Source organism: Schistocerca gregaria, chromosome 8, assembly GCF_023897955.1.
Source record: "Schistocerca gregaria isolate iqSchGreg1 chromosome 8, iqSchGreg1.2, whole genome shotgun sequence".
Classification (NCBI taxonomy): Eukaryota; Metazoa; Arthropoda; class Insecta; order Orthoptera; family Acrididae; genus Schistocerca; species Schistocerca gregaria.
In genome coordinates, this window is record NC_064927.1 from 94,290,466 (window position 1) to 94,311,160 (window position 20,695).

A 20,695-nucleotide genomic window follows, 5' to 3' on the forward strand; every position below is an offset into this window, starting at 1 on the left:
TCGCAAGCACTGACATCGTCGCATCGTCAAACGATTTCTCCGTAAGGTTCACCACGGATCGTCCAGAGATAGCAGTAAAAAAAATTACTGAAATGTAGAAACAATAACTTGATTCCAACTTTCGCCAGAGTTGTTCATTTTATTAATAGTGTGGCCGCCAACAATATAAAACGCGAGTCTGGCTTTATTAAGAGAACGAATCTGTTATACGCGTCGTGAGTTAGACACTGTTGCCAGGAATTTATATTATTTACATCTGAAGATTGCAGCAAGATGTTCTACCCTTAGCTGGGACTGGATTGACGGTGTATCTTGGGCCAAGGCAGACTGGGCTCACAGGAACAGTACGAACAGGCAAAGTGCGAAGTTTAGCCAACTCGTAACACGAAAGCCGCAAGAAGCTATCTCTGGACGATCTTGGAAGACCATCACGCCTAGCCCTGTTTTCGTGCTGTCCGTGGCCATACAGAAGTTATTCGCCAGATCAGTATGTAACAGAATCGGAGCCTTTACCAGAGCTGATTTTAGCATACTGAATTCGCTTCCTGCATCCTTGTCCCATACCCACCCCGCATTCTTCCCGGGTAGTTGACACGGTCGTGGTGTCGCCACCCCTCCATATTTATGATTTTTTTGTAAAAATTCACTGCACCGAGAAAGCCTGTCAGCTGTTTCCTCGTGGTAGGCGTTGCAAATTCTGCGATTGCCCTCATCTGTTCTGGGTCTGGCATAGTTCCTTTCCCTGAGATGACATGACCCAAAAAATGTGCTTGTCTTCCTCCAAAACATGACCTTTTTTATATTCACAGTCACCTCATGTTTTCTTAATTTGGATATCACTTCTCCTAGAAGATTGTTGTGAGATTCCCATGTCTTTTCCGCAATGAGGATATCATCAACGTAACATGTTATTGTATCCCTTAACCCCTCACTCAAAATTGTTCCTAATCCTCTTGTAAATGCTGCAGACGAAATATTCAGGCCAAAGGAGAGTCTCTTAAATTGATAGAATCTATCAAATGCGATGAACATCGAGTATCTTCTACATTTTGGATCCAACTCGATTTGCCAGAAGCTGGATTTCAAATCTATAGAGGAAAACACCGAAACTCCAGGGAATTTCTGCAGCAACTCATCCAGCCTCTCGGGTCTGTCGGTTCCGGAACTATGATCGTATTGATCTGCCGGGAATCTAACACAAGTCGAATTTCCCCGTTCGTTTTGTCTACGATCCTGAGGGGGCTGTTGTATTGTGACTTTGCTGGCTCTATCACATCCTCCCTCTGCATCCGCTGGAGTTCGATAAAAACACGATCTTGGTACGACCACGGAATCGGGTACGGCGGTACTCGAAACGGTTTGTGTCTCTTTACGTCAAATTCATATTGATAGCCCTTTATGGAGCCTGTCTTGGGGAGAAAAACTTCAATATTCCTTCTTAGCACATTCTCTAACACTTCTTTGTCTGCTTTTCTTATGACCTTTATGCCCTGCAATATGTCGCTTATTTCCTTATGTGTTTCTACTAACTGTGCTTCTTTCGAAGTACTATCTCGATTGCCCTGTCCGCCGTCGGTTTCACCTGTTGATTCCTCCTGGTTTGGAAACTGCAGGTTGGTTCACACACACACAAACAGGTGAGGGGTTTTGCTGTAGAAATAGTGTAACCCACAAGTTTCCTATTTTTAGAAAATAAGAAGTGAAAGTCAAAGAAACCGTATAAATTAAGTTGTTCTTTGTACTTGAGGTGACATTATTAAATGTAAATATTTGCTCTCTACATGAACTTAAAAATTGCATTTTCAGTGCCCAAATTGTGAGTCACAACATTTTACATCGAAGAAAAATTTGAAATGTTATTGGTGTATTCTAAATTTTTGTACTCTTATACATCATTGCTGCTCTCTATAAACAAAATATCTATTTACTGCCAGAATGAAGTAACCTACTTTGTCACAGTTTTCAAGATAAATGATGTATGTATTAAAGAAAATAAACGACATTTATTTCACATTTTGCTATAAAAATGGGATGCTACTTTCCTTACTGACATTAGTACTCAAAATAATGTAACTTTTTAAGGTAATATTACAAAAATGTCTAGACATTTCTCGCAGTAAACAAGCAGTCACTCATTTTCTTCTTCTTCACTAAAAGACTGTATCAGGCTCTGGAAGTGTGGCTTGTGAATTAATAATATCTTCATAAAAGCTGTGATGAATGGGAGGACCATATTTCATCATCTTACTTAAATCATTAGCTTTCACCACAGATAACTTCAGAAGCGTGAAGTTGATGCATTTGACGTCCTTTCCTTGTTATCTTACAATTCATGGACATGTATGGCACATCTCGATTTACTATTTCAGAGCCGGATGGGGTGGTCGAGCGGCTCTAGGCGCTACAGTCTGGAACCGCGCGACCGCTACGGTCGCAGGTTCGAATCCTGCCTTGGGAATTGATGTGTGTGATGTCCTTACGTGAGTTAGGTTTAAGTGGTTCTAAGTTCTAGGGGACTGATGACCTCAGAGACATGCTGTTTCAGAAAAATCGATTTCAAAAGGTTTTTCCTTGTGAAATTTTAGTCGCTGTATCTTCAGCCAGTCGATTTGGTCACTGTTGTACATGTTTTCTTCTTAACAATTATATCTCTGAAAGGCTTGATGCTTTTAAAATGAATCCATGGTGAGTTGCATCAATTGTGCACTCAATTAATTTCAAAATAGTCTACAAATTATGCCACAAATGTTTTACTCCTGAGTGGCACCTAAAAGAAGTACAAAAATGATAGGCTATAAAAACAATGTAACAAAAAACACAAAAATATGAAAAATGGGTATTTGTGGGTTACAACATTTCTGCATCAAACCCATCAGGTAGTAACCTCTTGAGAGACAGGGAGTGTAAGACGGAGAGCATGTGTTTTGACATGAATTTCTCAGGTGTAAAATATCAAAGGGTTGCCACCAACTGATTCTTTGTTCAGGGATTAGTAGCACAAGGTGGCTGGCATGTGGTGTGGCCAACAGTGGTCGTGGGAATATGTTAGTTTGCTGGCGCTTGGTGCGGCATGGCGGACGGTGCGTGCTTTGCAATCGAAAGATTTTTAACAACATAATTACATGTGATGAGTGTTTCATGATCGTATTCCTTGCGCAGTCGGAATAAAAAAAAGCGATCAATTTAATTAATTTGTTTCGACGCATTATGCAAGACCTGCATCTTTACAAACTGCAGAGAATTATGAACAAGAGAGAAACTGAATTTTATAGCCAGCTGGAGTGGCCGTATGGTTCTAGGCGCTACAGTCTGGAGCCGAGCGACCGCTACGGCCGCAGGTTTGAATCCTGCCTCGGGCATGGATGTGTGTGATGTCCTTAGGTTAGTTAGGTTTAATTAGTTCTACGTTCTAGGCGACTGATGACCTCATAAGTTAAGTCGCATAGGGCTCAGAGGCAGTTAAACCATTTTGAATTTTATAAATAAACAACATACCCTTTGTTATGTAATTGAATTTCGTCTCTAGCACAGACCTGCCAATTTCCAGGTGGGGTTGGAGGTAAGGGCTGGTGGATTTACCAGAGGGGGAGAGGTTAATAACTTGATTTCATTAATTAATTTGTCAATCAAATCGATAGAGTGGGAGGGGCACTTTGAATAACTCAGGACTGAAAGTGTACTTGTATCAGTGAGGTTTCCAGAAGGGTGGGGAGGAGGAGGGGGAGGGAGAGGGGTTGGGGATTTCTCAGAAAGACAGATTGTCCTCAGGATGTCATAAATCAACGCCATGGGTCAGAAATCAGTTAGCAGAACAATAGGTTAAAGGGAGGGGGTGTCAGAAGTCAATCAAGTTTGCCTCGGATTCCATGTGACTGGCACGTATGTCTTCATACTGTCTTTGCCCTACTACTGGCGAGGGTGTCGTGTTGTCAATAGAAGCATCAGTAGCAACATAGCAGGTCAGTTAGGAGGGTTCGGTGGTGAATGTTGACTCGTCCCTGGATGTCACGTGAGTAACAAATCCATCAGGGGCATTGGTATAGTGAAGTGCAAACATGAAAGAACAACCATGGGTTAGCGCAGTTAAACCTCACGTATTGATGATCAGCGACTGTCGAGCATTTCCGAGAGTGTCTGCACAAATGACATTAAACCAACAAAACAAATCGCTCGTGAGGTCGAAAGTGCTAGCAGCAGTCCAGCTGGCACAGTGACTGTGTGTAACAAGTTGAAAAGAAGAGCAAAATGGTCGAGCAGTTCCGTAGAGGGGTGGCGTAATGAGCGACGCCATTAGACAGTGGGTGGCCTGAAGTGAGCGATTTGGAGTGATGAGTCATGCTGTAGCCTGCAGCAGTCAGATGGAATCGGGTTTGGCAAATGTCTGGAGAACATTACCTAACGTCATGTGACATGTCAACAGTAAAATATGGAGCAGATGGTTTTACGGTATGAGCTAGTTTTTGATGGTTAGCGTGTGGTCCCCTTAATGTTTTGCAGCAAATGCTAAACACAGGAGGGTGTGAACACATTTTACAGCCTTTTGCTCTGTGTATGGTATAGGAACAATAGGGAGAGGATGATGGTTTGTATCAGCATGCAAATGGGCCCTGTCACAAAGCAGCGTCTGTGAGGCAACTGTCTATGGGCAGTACTATTCCTGAAATGAACTGGGCTTCCCAGAATTCCGATCAGAATCCAGTGGAACACCTTCTGGATGAGCATCCAGCATCCAACCTTCCTACGTTCAAATGGTTCAAATGGCCCTAAACACTATGCGATTTAACATCTGAGGTCATCACTGCCCTATACTTAGAACTATTTAAACCTAACTAAGGACGTCACACACATCCATGCCCGAGGCAGGATTCGAACCTGCGACCGTAGCAGCAGCTTGGCTCCGGACTGAAGCGCCTAGATCCGCTCAGCCACAGCGGCCGGCCCTTCCTACCTTCTCTGGTTTCTGCTCTTGATGAGGGATGGGCTGCCAGCCCTGCACAGACATTCAGAAACCTTATTGAAAGTGGCCCAGCTAAGCCGTCATAAAGATGAATTGTGGACAATTGTGGACACAGCCCACGTTAATAAGCACTAATACATGTCCAGATAATTTGGATCAGATAGTATGAAATTAAAACAGTTAAATGGGAAGATAAATAACAACATAAAATAGATACTAGAAATAATTGGCTAGGAACAAAAGATACAGAGAAGTCTCTGTAAAAGTATGGGTAGATTCATGTCCAGAAATTTTAACTTTATTCTGTGTGGATCGGAAGGAGATTTCGAAGTGCAGACATAAATTACAATGTGCAAACAACTAATGTAACGTAGGATTCAGCAGTTACTTAGAGATGAGTAGGTTAGGGCAAAACATGAGAGAGATGGGGCATTGATTACAAAGCCAACAGAGAGCCTCAGTTATATGCAAAGGGTGTGTTCCCTTCAGCCTGTAGGTCCATGTATCCCCGCCATAAGGCTCTCACAAAACTCAGTGTCGATGTAACTAAGGGGCTAGATAAGGGCTCATACTTCCTCAGTTCCTTCCCATATCCTGAAGCACGGATGTTCAGTTATCGCAGAGGTGGGCCAGACTCTGGTTATACAGCGTGATTCAGCTGACCCTATTGATGGGTTTTATTTAACTCTCAGTGCCTTCAGATACCGCATGCAAGATTTCCATATCCTCTTTCTGTCTGTGCTCTATATCCTACATGATCTTCCTGTAGGAAATTTAATGTAGTTAAATTTAGCACTGGGATACGTCTTCGCTAGAGGACTTAGTTCCTTAATTATTCAAGAAAAACATACGAAAGTGACCCCCCAGATGCGTTTTCCTTGAATAACTGGAAAGCTGTGACCTTCAACGAAAACGTATCTCAGTACAAAGTTTAACTTCATTAAATTTGCTGCAAAAAGTTTCTGTTCATTTTCTTCTGTAGGACTAAGTTTCTGTTCATTTTATTCTCTAGACCTAATACTTTGCGTGTAGCAAACGAGAGAATATGAAAATCTCACACATAGTTTTTGAAAGTGTCGTGATTGCTCAAAACCCATCGGTAGGAGCAGCTGTGCAACATGGCCGCTACTATTCTGTCCCTGTTTATTGCATACCATATTTTTCCTCAGTACACTACCCATCGATAATAATGATTTACGTATTCTCCAACGACCAGTGCATAGAACAAAACAGCAGCCCATATTATTTCACATACCTGTCGACACGATCTGCTGGAGCTGCAACGTTCAACGTTGTCCGTTTCTTGTCACCTACCGTGTGGCATTTGTCTCGTGCCCCACAAAGGCGTCTACTTCTTCGAAATGGATCGGCTGATACAGACTAATCTCGTTTGGCTTTGAGTTTTGTTCAGACATCTACATCTACATCTACATGACTACTCTGCAATTCACATTTAAGTGCTTGGCAGAGGGTTCATCGAACCACAATCATACTATCTCCTACTATTCCACTCCCGAACAGCGAGCGGGAAAAACGAACACCTAAACCTTTCTGTTCGAGCTCTGATTTCTCTTATTTTATTTTGATGATCATTCCTACCTATGTAGGTTGGCTCAACAAAATATTTTCGCATTCGGAAGAGAAAGTTGGTGACTGAAATTTCGTAAGAAGGTCTCGCCGCGACGAAAAACGTCTATGCTGTAATGACTTCCATCGCAACTCGCTTACCATATCTGCCACACTCTCTCCCCTATAACGCGATAATACAAAACGAGCTGCCCTTTTTTGCACCCTTTCGATGTCCTCCGTCAATCCCACCTGGTAAGGATCCCACACCGCGCAGCAATATTCTAACAGAGGACGAACGAGTGTAGTGTAAGCTGTCTCTTTAGTGGACTTGTTGCATCTGCTAAGTGTCCTGCCAATGAAACGCAACCTTTGGCTCGCCTTCCCGACAATATTATCTATGTGGTCCTTCCAACTGAAGTTGTTCGTAATTTTAACACCCAGGTACTTAGTTGAATTGACAGCCTTGAGAATTGTACTATTTATCGAGTAATCGAATTCCAACGGATTTCTTTTGGAACTCATGTGGATCATCTCACACTTTTCGTTATTTAGCGTCAACTGCCACCTGACACACCATACAGCAATCTTTTCTAAATCGCTTTGCAGCTGATACTGGTCTTCGGATGACCTTACTAGACGGTAAATTACAGCATCATCTGCGAACAGTCTAAGAGAACTGCTCAGATTGTCACCCAGGTCATTTATATAGATCAGGAACAGCAGAGGTCCCAGGACGCTTCCCTGGGAAACACCTGATATCCCTTTAGTTTTACTCGATGATTTGCCATCTATTACTACGAACTGCGACCTTCCTGACAGGAAATCACGAATCCAGTCGCACAACTGAGACGATATTCCATAGGCCAGCAGCTTGATTAGAAGTCGCTTCCGAGGAACGGTGTCAAAAGCTTTCCGGAAATCCAGAAATACGGAATCAACTTGAGATCCCCTGTCGATAGCGGCCATTACTTCGTGCGAATAAAGAGCTAGCTGCGTTGCGCAAGAGCGATGTTTTTTGAAACCATGCTGATTACGTATCAATTGATCGTTCCCTTCGAGGTGATTCATAATGTTTGAATACAGTATATGCTCCAAAACCCTACTGCAAACCGACGTCAATGATATAGGTCTGTAGTTCGATGGGTTACTCCTACTACCCTTCTTAAACACTGGTGTGACTTGCGCAATTTTCCAATCTGCAGGTGCAGATTTATCGGTGAGCGAGCGGTTGTATATGATTGCTAAGTAGGGAGCTATTGTATCAGCGTAATCTGAAAGGAACCTAATCGGCAGTGCTTCAGAACCAGCTTTCATCAGAAAACACGAGAGATCTCCACCCTGCCTCCAGTGAGGTTTCACTTGACAACACTAAACTCGCAAATGGCGGTGGTAGGGAGTCAGTGGAAAGCTCGCTAAAGAGTCCGGCCCAAAGATGTCCTTGAAGTACCCGTTTGTATCAGTTCGTTGTGTCACTGTGTTGCCAACCGCTGCTGAAATTGCCGCTGCAGATGCAGTATGGCACTCCAGAGCCATATGCCAGACTCGGTGGTCTTCTCTTTCCAGTAGTCCCACAGGGGCATCTGGGGCCTGGTCTTGCTGCGACCGTACATTCTCTTGACCATTGCTGCCAGCGTTTGAGTCCAGTGGCTCCATTTCTACCAAGTATTTCTGCAATATCTCAGAAGGAACATCCCTACAAGACGTCGTTCAGACTCATTAAGGTGTTGATAGTGGTGTGTTTGTCACCTTAGAGGGACTGATAACTAGCATCAACTCACCATGTCTACAGGTAACGCTCACAACTGATAACTAGCATCAACTCACCATGTCTACAGGTAACGCTCACAACTGATTTGCTACTAGCGCCACTCTTATGCGACTGGCGCGAAATTTGAGAAAACGTCATCTTTCAGATGTAGAAACACTCCTACCAACTTCAGTTTTTACAGCACAACTCCTTTTTGGTGTTGCAATTCTTTTCCATCAGTTTATCATGTCGTTAGCTGTTCTCAGACTGAAACTAACGCATAAATTATGATGACTGTCTGCTTCTCTCCTAAATTCCACGTGAGCCACGTTTTAGCTGAAGACAAGCCAGGATAGTATTAGGCCAAAATCTACTTTTAAAAAGAAACCGATAAATTTTCATTGGTATCGAAATGGCCGCTCGGGTTTAGCCGAGCTGTCTACGGCGCTGCAGTCATGGACTGTGCGGCTGATCCCGGCGGAGGTTCGAGTCCTCCCTCGGGCGTCGATGTGTGTGTTTGTCCTTAGAATAATTTAGGTTAAGTAGTGTGTAAGCTTAGGGACTCATGACGTTAGCAGTTAAGTCCCATAAGATTTCACACACATATGACATTTTTGGTATTGAAATGTACATTTGAAATTTGAATCGAACGTTAAGGAAAAACTAATTCTTGTGTAGATCTCTGATATAGCACTTGTAATCCTCATTTCCCATTCAAGAGGTTGTTGTTGTAGTGTCTCGAGTTCCTGTACAGTCGTTTGTCAAGTTTGCAGAATATCACCCAGAGAGTCTCAAAAAGGAGTTTATTGTTCACGGTGCGCGAGTATCGTACAGCATTTCGCATGATTCGTAGTATCTTGGTCTGTGTAAGCTGCAGGCTGCACATATGTGTCAGAGCTGCATATCCCCAGACTGGAGTTGGTACGCCATCTGTGGTCTAACGACAGTCACGCACATGGAGCTCAGCGTCCTCCTATTTAGCGTACATTCAAGTTAAGCGTTGGCCAGAGCTGTCTGAATCTCGCAAGTGCTCGGTTGGCGACGTGTTGCCTGTAGATTCCCGCTCCCTACCGGAAGTCCGTTTCTGACCCAGCCAGATCCGACGTCGAGTTACCTGAATTGTCAGCGGCAGCTCCCTGGTATTGTGTGTAGTGTTATATGTCTTCACGTTGATTTTTGTGCAGTTGCTTCAGTTGGTTTGTGAACAGTGTAGGCCTTCGACGTTCACTGTGCTAAGGGTCGACAGTTTTGAGCGCAATGTGTAGTCGTTAGTTAATGTTCGATGGCTTCCAGTCCAGTGCTAAGATAACTGTATCATCGGTGTATATGCCTGCTATAGTATTGTTCAAATATTGTTTACACTATATGATAAAATATATCTAGACACCCTCATGTAACACGGAATTGAACGCCAAATTTCAGGAAAGACGGACTCTCTTGTATAAATTTACTCGGCTAGCACTGTTTTGTCAGTAGATCACTCGTGGAGTGGGAACCAAGTTTTTCGCGACGGCACTTAAATGTGAAACATTCTCGGTTTTGAAACTACCTGGCAGATTAAAACTGTGTGGCCGACCGAGACTCGAACTCGGGACCTTTGCCTTTCACGGGCAAGTGCTCTACCATCTGAGCTACCGAAGCACGACTCACGTCCGGTACTCACAGCTTCACTTCTGCCAGTATCCGTCTCCTACCTTCCAAACTTTACAGAAGCTCTCCTGCATGGTTTGCAGGAGAGCTTCTGTAAAGTTTGTAAGGTAGGAGACGGATACGGAACAGGGAGTTCGAGTCTCGGTCGGGCACACAGTTTTTATCTGCCAGGTAGTTTCATATCAGCGCACACTCCGCTGCAGAGTGAAAATCTCATTCTGGAAACATTCTCGGTTTTCTTGCCGCGTCAATTCTGGATAAAATCTCGAGCTCAGTGCGTATCTCGAGAACAGTACGTATGAATGTCTTAAACGGGACCTAACTTTGACGTAAGGCAGAAGTTACTGAAGAATCCCGGGCTGTGAAACGATGTTACAAAAAATCTCAGAGTCCGAGCTCCTAGACCGCCCAGGTTGTACGGACTACCGAAGCTCCACAAGGATAATGTTCCCATGAGACCTATTGTCAGTGCAATTGGCTCTCCTACTTATAAGCTGGCCAAATACCCAACAAAGTTGATGACTCCTATAGTTGGCCGGTGTGAACATCACATCAAAAACTCCCAGATGTTCATTGAGAAAATCAAACAGATCAGAGTTGGTCCAGATGACATTTTAGTCAGCCTTGATGTGGTTCCGCTGTTCATAAAAGTTCCTGTGGAGGACACTTTGAAAATGCTGCCAGATCTTTTTCCTCCTGAAACTATGAAGTTGTTCCGGCACGTGATGACGACCACCTACTTCTTGTACGGTAACAAATTTTATGAAATGACAGACGGTATGGCAATGGGCTCTCCGTTGTCTCCATCACATGCATTAAATTCGGCTCCCCTCCGTCCATACTTATTTTATCGTTACGTTGACATTTATGATCTGGCCACACGGTGCAGAAGCTCTCGAACAGTTCATGGAACACATGAACAGCATACATTTGAACATCCAGTTCACTGTCGAGATGGACAAGGAAGGGAGACTGCCTTTCTTAGACGTTTTAGTACGACAGGCGGCCGGGCGTCTTGGCCACTCTGCATACCGTAAGCCGACGCATACCGATTTATACCTATATGCACAGTTTCCATCATCCTGCTCAGAAGAGAGCCGTTTTGAACACGTTGGTATAAAGAACAAAAACTGTTTTTGACGAGGACCACTTAAGGTCTGAGATTAACTATGAGAAGTACGTGTTCCGAAGGAATGGCTATGGTGCACGCGATATAAAGGCAGCGTTCTCCAAAAAAAGGAAACGTGAAAATGCTGGATGAAACGCCGCTTGCGGTTCTTCCTTTTTGTGGCGCGATTTACAGCAAAATAGGAAGAGTTCTGCGTAGACGAGGTATAAGACGGATTTTTCGTCCTCCTAAGAATATTAAGGAGATGATTCGCCCTGTTAAGAACAATCTCGGTCTCAGGGTTCCTGTGAGTGTGGAAGCAATTGTGTAGGTCAGACCATTCGTACCGTTTCCGACCGCTATGCAGAACACCAACACCGTATTAAAAATAGAGAACTGGAGAAATCGGCAGTTGCGGAGCACAGCCTCACGAACAAACATAAAATATGGTTCGATGAAACAAAAATTCTGTCTCATGCCTCCACGTGCTGGGATTCTGTTATTAAGGAGGCTGTTGAAATAAGAATGAGCCAAAAGAACTTTAACCGCTATAGCGGATACCATCTGAGCTGTGCGTGGAAACGAGCGCTTGATGCAGAGAAGGTTTACGTTCCAATGGAAGCGGTGGCGCCACCGGCGCACACATTGACGCCGTCTGCGACAGCAGTAGTTAATCGCCAATCAATCATAAGCCGACCAATCATAAGCCGTCCACAGGCTATAAAAAGACTACCACAGCAGCAGTGAAGACACTCAGTTGCTCCTGACGATGACGATGGAGGTAATCGTCGGAAGCTGGAGATAAATCCAGAATTGACGCAGCAAGAAAACCGAGAATGTTTTACATATCGAATGCGGGATGGTCGTGGGGTCACCTGAGTAACAAATCAGCCCTTCTTCAGCCGCTCAGGTCGACTGCTGGTCGTGTGATTCTGAAGTGGAAACGTTGAGGAACATTCACAGCTGAAGTGATACCGAGAAGACCTCATATACTGGCGGACAGGGACCATCGAACATTACGAAGACTGACTGTAAAAAACCGCTTGAAATCACTCGTGATATGCAGCAGTTCAACTCGTGCAATAACTTTGCTTACGTGGTAAAAGCAATGAGGGTGCAACGGTCGAGGAGCAGTTCTTCGTAAGCCACACGTTTCTGTGGTCACAGCTAAGCGACACTTCAAGCGGAGCAGGAAGCGACGCCACGGAACAGGGAGTGGCTGGTAACCAGTGCTTCGGAGTCATAAATCACGCTGTACGCTGCGACAATCTTATGAAGGAGTTTGCAAAACGACTGGAGAGCCTTACCTGGGATCACGTGTAGCGCCACCTGTGAAGTATGAAGAATGTGGGGACATTTCCCTGGTTAGGGTGTGTTCCCTTATTTCGCGTAAGGAAACGATTTTGTAGAGTTCTGTACTGCCACAGTAGATAAACAATTGGGCTGCGATGACTGTTTGTATAAGCATGACAATGCGCCCTGTTGTAAAGCTGCAGTTGTTAAGGAGGTGGTTTGTGGACAACAACGTTCCTCAAATGAATTGGCCTCCCGGAGTCCCGACCTAAACTTAAATGAGTTACAAAGTGAACTTCGCTCATGACCTCAGCGACGAACCCCACCACCGTCCATGGTTTCCGATCTTGAGGAAGAATGGGCTGCTATTTCTCCACAGATTCTCAGATCCCTCAGGCTCCGTCAGGGTTCAAGCCACCATAAAGGTGAATGGGGGAATCACACCACATTAATTTAAATTAATAGATGTTCACATATTATTTTTAAGATAGTATATTAGAGGTGAACAGGCCAATACGCTACCTTGCGGTACTATAGCCTGTGTACCATGTTGAGTTGACTGCCGTGAATATCACCGATGAAAGGTCTGTTCGTGAGATACGAATGTATAGTCAAGTGGGTGGTGCCCCACGGATCAGTGTTGGGGCCACTCCTGTTGCTTATTTATATAAATGATATGCACTCTAGTATTACAGTTAACTCTAAAACATTTCTGTTTGCTGACAACACTAGCTTGGTAGTAAAGGATGCTGTGTGCAACATTGGCCCGGTTTCAGATAGTGCATTTCATGACCTAAGTTCATGGCTTGTAGAAAATAAACTAACGCTAAATCACAGTAAGACTCAGTTATTACAAACACACAATTCAACAAAATCTGATGTATTAATTTCACAGAATGGGCATATGACTAGTGAAACTGAACAGTTCAAATTTCTAGGTGTTCAGATAGATAGTAAACTGTCGTGGAGAGCCCACGTTCAGGATCTGGTTCAAAGACTTAATTTTTAGTATTCGAACGGTATCTGAAGCGAGCGATTGTTCGACACGAAAATTAGTATACTTCGCTTATTTTCATTCGCTTATGTCGTATGGTATTATATTTTGGGGTAACTCTTCCCATTCTAAAAGGACATTTTTGGCTCACAAACGGGTGGTTCGGGCAATAAGTTAGTTAAAGTTCACGAACCTCTTGTTGACACCTGTTCACGAGTCTTGGTATTGTGATATTCACCTCTGTCATTCCTTGTTAACAATATTAGCTTATTGATAAGAATCAACAGCTTTCAGTCGGTTAATACTCGGCAGAAATCAAACCTGCATTTGGGTCGGACTTTCTTAACTCTTGTGCAGAAAGGTGTGCAGTATACCCTGCATCCATTTTCAATAAGCTTGCGCTCGAATTCAAAAATCTTAACAGTAATCCACTCGCTTTCAAAGCGAAACTGAAGAGTTTCCAAATGGGTCATTCCTTGTTTTCTGCCGAGGAGTTCCTTGAAAAATTAAGCTGATACTTGTTGTATCGTTGACTGCGTTTACTTAAACTTACGGATTAACTTCTTTCGGTATGAAAAACATTTTATTTTTATCTGTTATTACTTTTATACTGTAAAAAAATGAAATGAGCTGTTGGCGTCGTTAGCCGGGAGGCCCCTATTCGGGGAAGTTCGGCCGCCAAGTGCCAGTCTTGTTTCATTCGACGCCACATTGGGCGACTTGCGCTTCGGCGAAGAGGATGAAATGATGATGAGGACAACACAACACCCAACCCGGGCCCGCTTGCATAGGAAGTGAGCACGTTACCACCCAGCTAAACAGGTGGACTTTTACCTTGTAATTTTATGTATTGACATGTTCCATGACCTTGGAGATTTGCTCCTCAACTTGGTCCTACGGAACTAGATGTGTAAATAAATAAATAAAAACGAGACATATGAGCTCTTCGAGGAAACAAACGTCACTCAGTTTCAAGTTGACGTGCAGCTAGAGACTGCTGGAAGTCTTTGAACCACTTGAGAACACTGCTCCTGTCACCTTGTTCATACTGTAGCCGTCTGTTATTATTTTGTTCCACTTCGTGAAGGAACTGTTGCGTTGTCAAGTGGCGATTCATTACTGTCGCATTGCCTAGCGACATGCTTTAAAATCCCTGAACGAGCTGAGCAGGCTGATTGGTCAGCGATTTCGTGAGAACGAACAGTGTCTTTCTTGCATTCTGAACACGAGGACCTTGAACGATTTCCAAGGGAGGTATTGCCATAAAGTCATGCTATTGGTGATTTGCGTTAGGATTTTACCGTTTTATCAGTAAATTTCTTGAAAATACTGTTTCCTATGTTTGGTGAACTTCATGGCTTATGTGATATCATGTCTGATTTACACAGTAGGTGGGTTACGTGCAGTTAAAGTTCCTTGTCCATGTAAAGTGTGAATGTTGGATTTGAGGGATCCAGGTACGACTTGAACGACACTTTAAGTGCTCTGGCCATTGGTTGCATCTTCTTCCCAGAAGAAGGGACAGGTTCATTAGGTCCTTCTAGTGAGGGTGTATTTTGTCACTCGCTTATGAATTGACAAGCGAGTTTGCCTGCGTCTGGGAGTGTGATACCCAGCTCAGCGAACTGCTGGTCGCGCTGACTGCAGTGTGGGTTTTCGGTCACATCGTCGGCAGTGACGTATCTTCAGGTAAGACAAGGTTTGGGCGTCTTTAGAGAGTCAGAAGATTAAATTTCTTTTGGGCCGTCCAGTAGTTTTTCCTTATAGAGAGTACAGTTGGATACGCCCATCTTGGTTTATAGACTGCCAGCCAGTCTTGGAGTGGTTTAGAGGTGATCAGCTTTGTCATTTTGGACCTGACTTCACAGATGACTTAGGAAGGAAACACATAACATCTAGATGGAGGATGGTGCCAGGTGAGGCTACTATCAGCTATCACTTATCACACGAATGTGCTTGTGCATTCTAACGCTAGCAAGTAGGTTTACTGGAACGCCTTTCTCTGGAGTAACAATCTGCTTTTGCTGTTATTGCAGATGGGCGGGAGCCAGAGCAGTGGCTCGACTGGGTCACACAACGGGTCATGGGTCGTGGACACTGGCAACTTCACCACGCTGGGTAAGTGGGCACTGCAGTGTCCGAAGCCAGAACGCAGCCACATAATTATAGTGAGCAGGTACTGCAATGGAACACTGCACTGATTAAATGGATACTGTCATGTCTGACTGCTAGCAACTTCACTACACTTGGTAAATGCATGCTATGATTTTGGCTGCTGGAACTTCGCCACAAATGGTAAGTGGGCACTGCAATGTCTGGCTGCCAGAACTACACCACACTGAATAAGTGGGCACTGCAATGTCTGGCTGCCAGAACTACACCACACTGAATAAGTGGGCACTGCAGTGTCTGGTGCAAACTTCAACACCTTAGCACGGAGAGAAAGTGGGCATTACAGTGCATGACTGCCAAATATCAATCATACGTATTAAGCAGGCGCTACGATGTCTGACTGCTGGAACTTCAGCAGACTGATTAAGAGTGTGCCACAGTGTCTGATTGCTTGAAACTTCATCACACTCGGTGAGTGGGTGCTGAAATTTTGACTGCCAGGACTTCATCACACATGGTAAGTGGACGCTGCAGTGTCTTGACTGCCTGAACTGCACTGAATAAGTGGGCACTGCAGTATCTGACTACTGGGAACTTCAATACTCAGTGACTGGGCACTGCAACTGGCTCTGAACACTATGGGACTTAACTTCTGAGGTCATCAGCCCCCTAGAACTTAGAACTACTTAAACCTAACTAACCTAAAGACATCACACACATCCATGCCCGAGGCAGGATTCGAACCTGCGACCGTCGCGGCCGCGCGGTCCCAGACTGCAGCGCCTAGAACCGCTTTTTTTTTCGTTTTCGTTCTTTGTATCTGCTCGGGACGGACGTCGCAAGACACCCATTTCTGTTCGTCGTTGTTCCATTAACTCAGTTTTTTTATTACAGAGAGCAGCTAACCCTCTGACCGATCGCGCTAAGTTACTGTGCCGGCTACTGCCGAGGGCTGTGCTGCTCTTGAGAGATTATCGAGAGCCTATATGTGGTACGAAAAGGAAAACAGTAGAGGTCTGATGGCCAACAATGGCAGATAGCGCTGTGTGAGCTGAGGCGGAGGCGCCATCTAGCTGGCTCTCCCATCTACGGTGCGTCAGTCGGCGACCTCAAACTTTGTGACAGAGATGCCATACACTGCCGGAAATTCAGCGGATGATACTCCAGCTAGTAAGGCTTCCCTTCTGATACATTTGGAAAAAGAACTGTGGTTTAACCTGGCAACATTTACGTTTCTTCTTTGCACAGAATCATATATAACACACAACAGGTATGGATCCACAGAGTATGTATTTTGTGTCTGCTGCGTACCTGCTGTCATTGTAGTTTGTAAGTTAGTAGCGGATAAGTTGTAACGGTTCGCCAACGCTTCCGGATTGTCCATAGTTGCTTCTTCTGTCTTTACCATCTGTTGCTGTTTTTGCGCTGTTTATCTGTGGTAAGTTACCGCTTCTGTGGGCTCCATATGCAGTGACATATCCTCTTGGATCATGATTTGATTCGACTGCAGAATGGTTCTGTTAGCGCTGGTTTCACGCACAATGTGCCTTCTGTTGACGAGACTGAGTGGCCAGGAGGCTGCTGATGGGAGGGATGGACACTAGCCGCGTTCAGGCTGATATGTGGCGCTGTGGCCCAGCTGTACAGTGACCACTGCCCAAGGCGACTGACGCCTCAGCCCACTTAGCATTCCCCCTAACATCACAGAGCTCTCCATCTGTATCCGAATAGCTCTTCTGCGTTGGATAAATCTGGGGATCTTGGCAGAAACCGAGCTATGTTGTTGTTGTTGTTGTCTTCAGTCCTGAGACTGGTTTGATGCAGCTCTCCATGCTACTCTATCCTGTGCAAGCTGCTTCATCTCCCAGTACCTACTGCAACCTACATCCTTTTGAATCTGCTTAGTGTACTCATCTCTCGGTCTCCCTCTACGATTTTTACCCTCCACGCTGCCCTCCAACGCTAAATTTGTGATCCCTTGATGCCTCAAAACATGTCCTACCAACCGATCCCTTCTTCTAGTCAAGTTGTGCCACAAACTTATCTTCTCCCCAATTCTATTCAATACTTCCTCACCGAGCTATAGGTGCTTTAATCAAATGAAACTACATGGTTCGAGAGAGCTTTTCAAGTCTCAGACATGTATATATGCAGACTGAAGCGATGTGAATGAAAATTATTAGCTATGCCGGGATTCGAACTTCTCCTTGCTACAAATTTTCATTTGTTAGTTCAGTCTGCGTAGATGTTTGACTCTTGTAAGCTCTCTGGAACCATTTCGTTTCATTTGATCGATTTTAACTGTTACTTCAAGCAGGTCATATCAGCCTGTTTTTGAGAGTCGGCAAAATTGTATGGAGTCCATTGGGGTCAGTTCCTTTTCACAATTAAGTGCTCATACAAAACAGAGTGTAATTCAGTCTTTGGCATACGGTAACGTGGCCAACAAACGAGTTACAAAAAGTCTTTTCTGAAGATGATTCATTGCCGAAACGTGAACGTTCTGATTCGACAGACAGTTGTTAAGTTCCGCCTAGACTGAAATTTAAAAAAAAAATATCGAACGGAAAAATTGACGTGCAATTTTCATCAAGTGAATATTACAAACCTTTACAATCTTCTAGATTATTATCGAAGGAGAATTCCATTTCCGCATCAGTTCCCGAAAAAGTTTTCATTTTACTTATTTATGTATCATTCTTCGCTACCAGTTTCGGGACTATAGTTCCATTAACAAGCGTTGATTACAATAATGAGCACTTGAGAATGAGTCTGTGACTATGACGCCTAATCGCAAGGAACGAAGTATCAATAAATAAAATGTGTACGTGAACAAATCTACAGTGTAATTTAAAAATATCTTTATAGATAGACGGTTAAACATAACATAACAAATGATACAGAACGTGAAAGACAAACTTTCAATGTTTTATTTCAAACGTGGTGCCGGTTAGTTAGTTCGGGAAACCACTGACAGGGGCACCGTAACGAAGTCGCTTTTCGTCTTGTGCTGAAGGTGAACCGACACGTCGCACGCACATGGAGGACAACTGTCCAACACGGATTTCGAGAAAGTGAACGTGTCCTGTGCCGTGGACAACTGCAGACGCGTCTCCTTCGCTGGGAGAGCTGCCAGTGGTACCAATAATATCGGCGTGCTGCAGTTGTGCCTCGCGCCACAATTTGAAACTGACGGCAGAGCTTTCACCTTTCAGCAAGACGGCTTCCCTGCACATTTCCACTGCTGTGTGCGGGGTGTCCCGACTGAGGCGCCACCCCGTCGCCGGACGGGCCGTGTTGCGCCCTCTGAGCTGCCGCTACCAGCATAACAGCTGTTATTGCCGTCACTCTTGATATACACGGTTAGGTATGGCATAACTGGACTACCGATTATATGTGGGTTGCCTGAAAAAGGGTCGACATACAGACCTCTCATAAAAGTTGTGAAAAATCTTTGAGAGTTTGTCTTTCACAAATTGCATGTTCTGTCACGTTGTTCACTGTATCTATTTCTTGAAATATTTCGTGGAGTTTATAATTATCCTGAATTTAAAAAAAAGAAAGATTAAATCTACAGAAAATTCCTGGGAGCGCTTTGAAGCCATGGCTACGTTGTAGCTGTAGCCGTGCCGTGGCATATATTGGCGAGACTATCAGGAAACCGTGGAGGACCGATGTACTGAGCATAAACGGCACACACAGGTACAGCAGCCAAGTAGGTCTGCTTTCGCCGAACATGGTTTGGATACTGGTGACCCTATGTTATATAACAACAGCGAGATATTGGCACGCACGTCCAGCTATTGGGACAGTGTTATTAAGGAAACTGTTGGGATTAAACTAGCGAGAAACTCTGCAAAGAGGGATAGAGGTTTTTGCTTAAACGCTGCTTGAAATCCTGCTCACTCCCTTCTCAAAAAACAGAGGGACAGAGTCAGTGTTACCTCACTTGCTAGTTCGTAGTCTTTCACTATCGATAAACTGCCTTTCGTCATTTTTGGTGGCACTAGCGTTCAGTGTGTCTGTGTGTGTGTCTTATCTTTCCTGAATTACTACAAGAACCAAGGATTTAAATTTGCCTGTACATCGTCTTTCCGTTGCAGTTTATGCCTTGAAAATGGCGGGGTGTACTCCCGTCAAAATATCGGCGGTTGATGTAAACATTAGCTGGCTGATTTTCCGTAAATTGTTTGAAAATCATGTGGAAACGTTCCCTACGTTATTATGGTAGTTCGATCGGAATTAACAAGCTTTGAAGACGGAGTAGTAGTTGCAGCTAGACGCATGGGGCATACGGCTCAGGAAATCGTTAGAGAATTCAATATTCCCAGATCCACAGTGTCAAGAGTGTGCCAAGAATTCCAAATTTCTGGAGTTATCTTTAATCACGGACAACGCAGTGGCCAACGGCCTTCGCTTAACGACCGAGAGCAGCGGCGTTTGAGTAAAGTTGTCAGTGCTAACAGACAAGCAACACTGCGTGACGTAGCAGCAGAAATGTGGGACGTACGACGAACGTATCCGTTAGAACTGTGTGGCGAAATTTGGCGGGACTACGGCAGCAGAAGACCGACGCGACTATGATAACATCGTCTACACAGCCTCTCCTGGGCTTCTGTCCACATCGGTTGGAGGCCTAGACGACTGGAAAACCGTGGCCTTGTCAGGTGTGTCCCGATTTCAGTTGCATGTGTCACTGTGATGCCAACTGCTGCTCAGATTGCTGCTGCAGATGCAGTACAGTGCGCCAGAGTCATACGCCGAACACCATAGTTTTCCCTCTCTCTGGTGCCACGTGACAGTTCGTTACTAGATGGTGTTTGTTTTTAAGTTGAGTAGTACCTTCACGTGTGTGAGGCACAAGCTAGCCAGCTTATTTCCCACTGGGTGGCAGGTAACGTGTTGAAGTATGACGCCTTGAATGCGAAACAGTGAGTCTGTACTGACAGGCATAGTCCACTTAGAGCGTGCAGAGAACATCAGGTCGTAAAGTTTGTGATCTGTTTATTGGAAGACTGTCAGATCCACAGAAAAAAGGACCAAGGCACTGATATGTAGACAAAGCATCACATACAAAAAGATCCGCTCTTATACCTGTTATGCCCTGTATGTATCGTCTGGCGGCCACTGAGAACATTTACGAGCAGAACTGCGTCGGTCTCACGGTGGTAAGGTACGACATGCATTTAGGCATTCTTGTTTTAGTCTGTGATATTCCATTTGCTCACTCGTTACTCGTATTACTTTGGTTAATTTAATGTCACG

At 44.4% G+C, this 20,695-nt stretch overlaps 1 protein-coding gene across 1 annotated transcript in view; it reads left to right on the forward strand.

Annotated features, from left to right (window-relative positions):
- LOC126284910 (popeye domain-containing protein 3-like) overlaps window positions 1-20,695 on the forward strand; it is a 193,246-nt gene that overhangs the window by 17,948 nt on the left and 154,603 nt on the right. Inside the window, exon 2 of the mRNA XM_049984172.1 lies at window positions 15,355-15,436. Coding sequence (XP_049840129.1) covers window positions 15,355-15,436 — 82 coding nt within the window. The remainder of the gene's footprint in view (window positions 1-15,354; window positions 15,437-20,695) is intronic.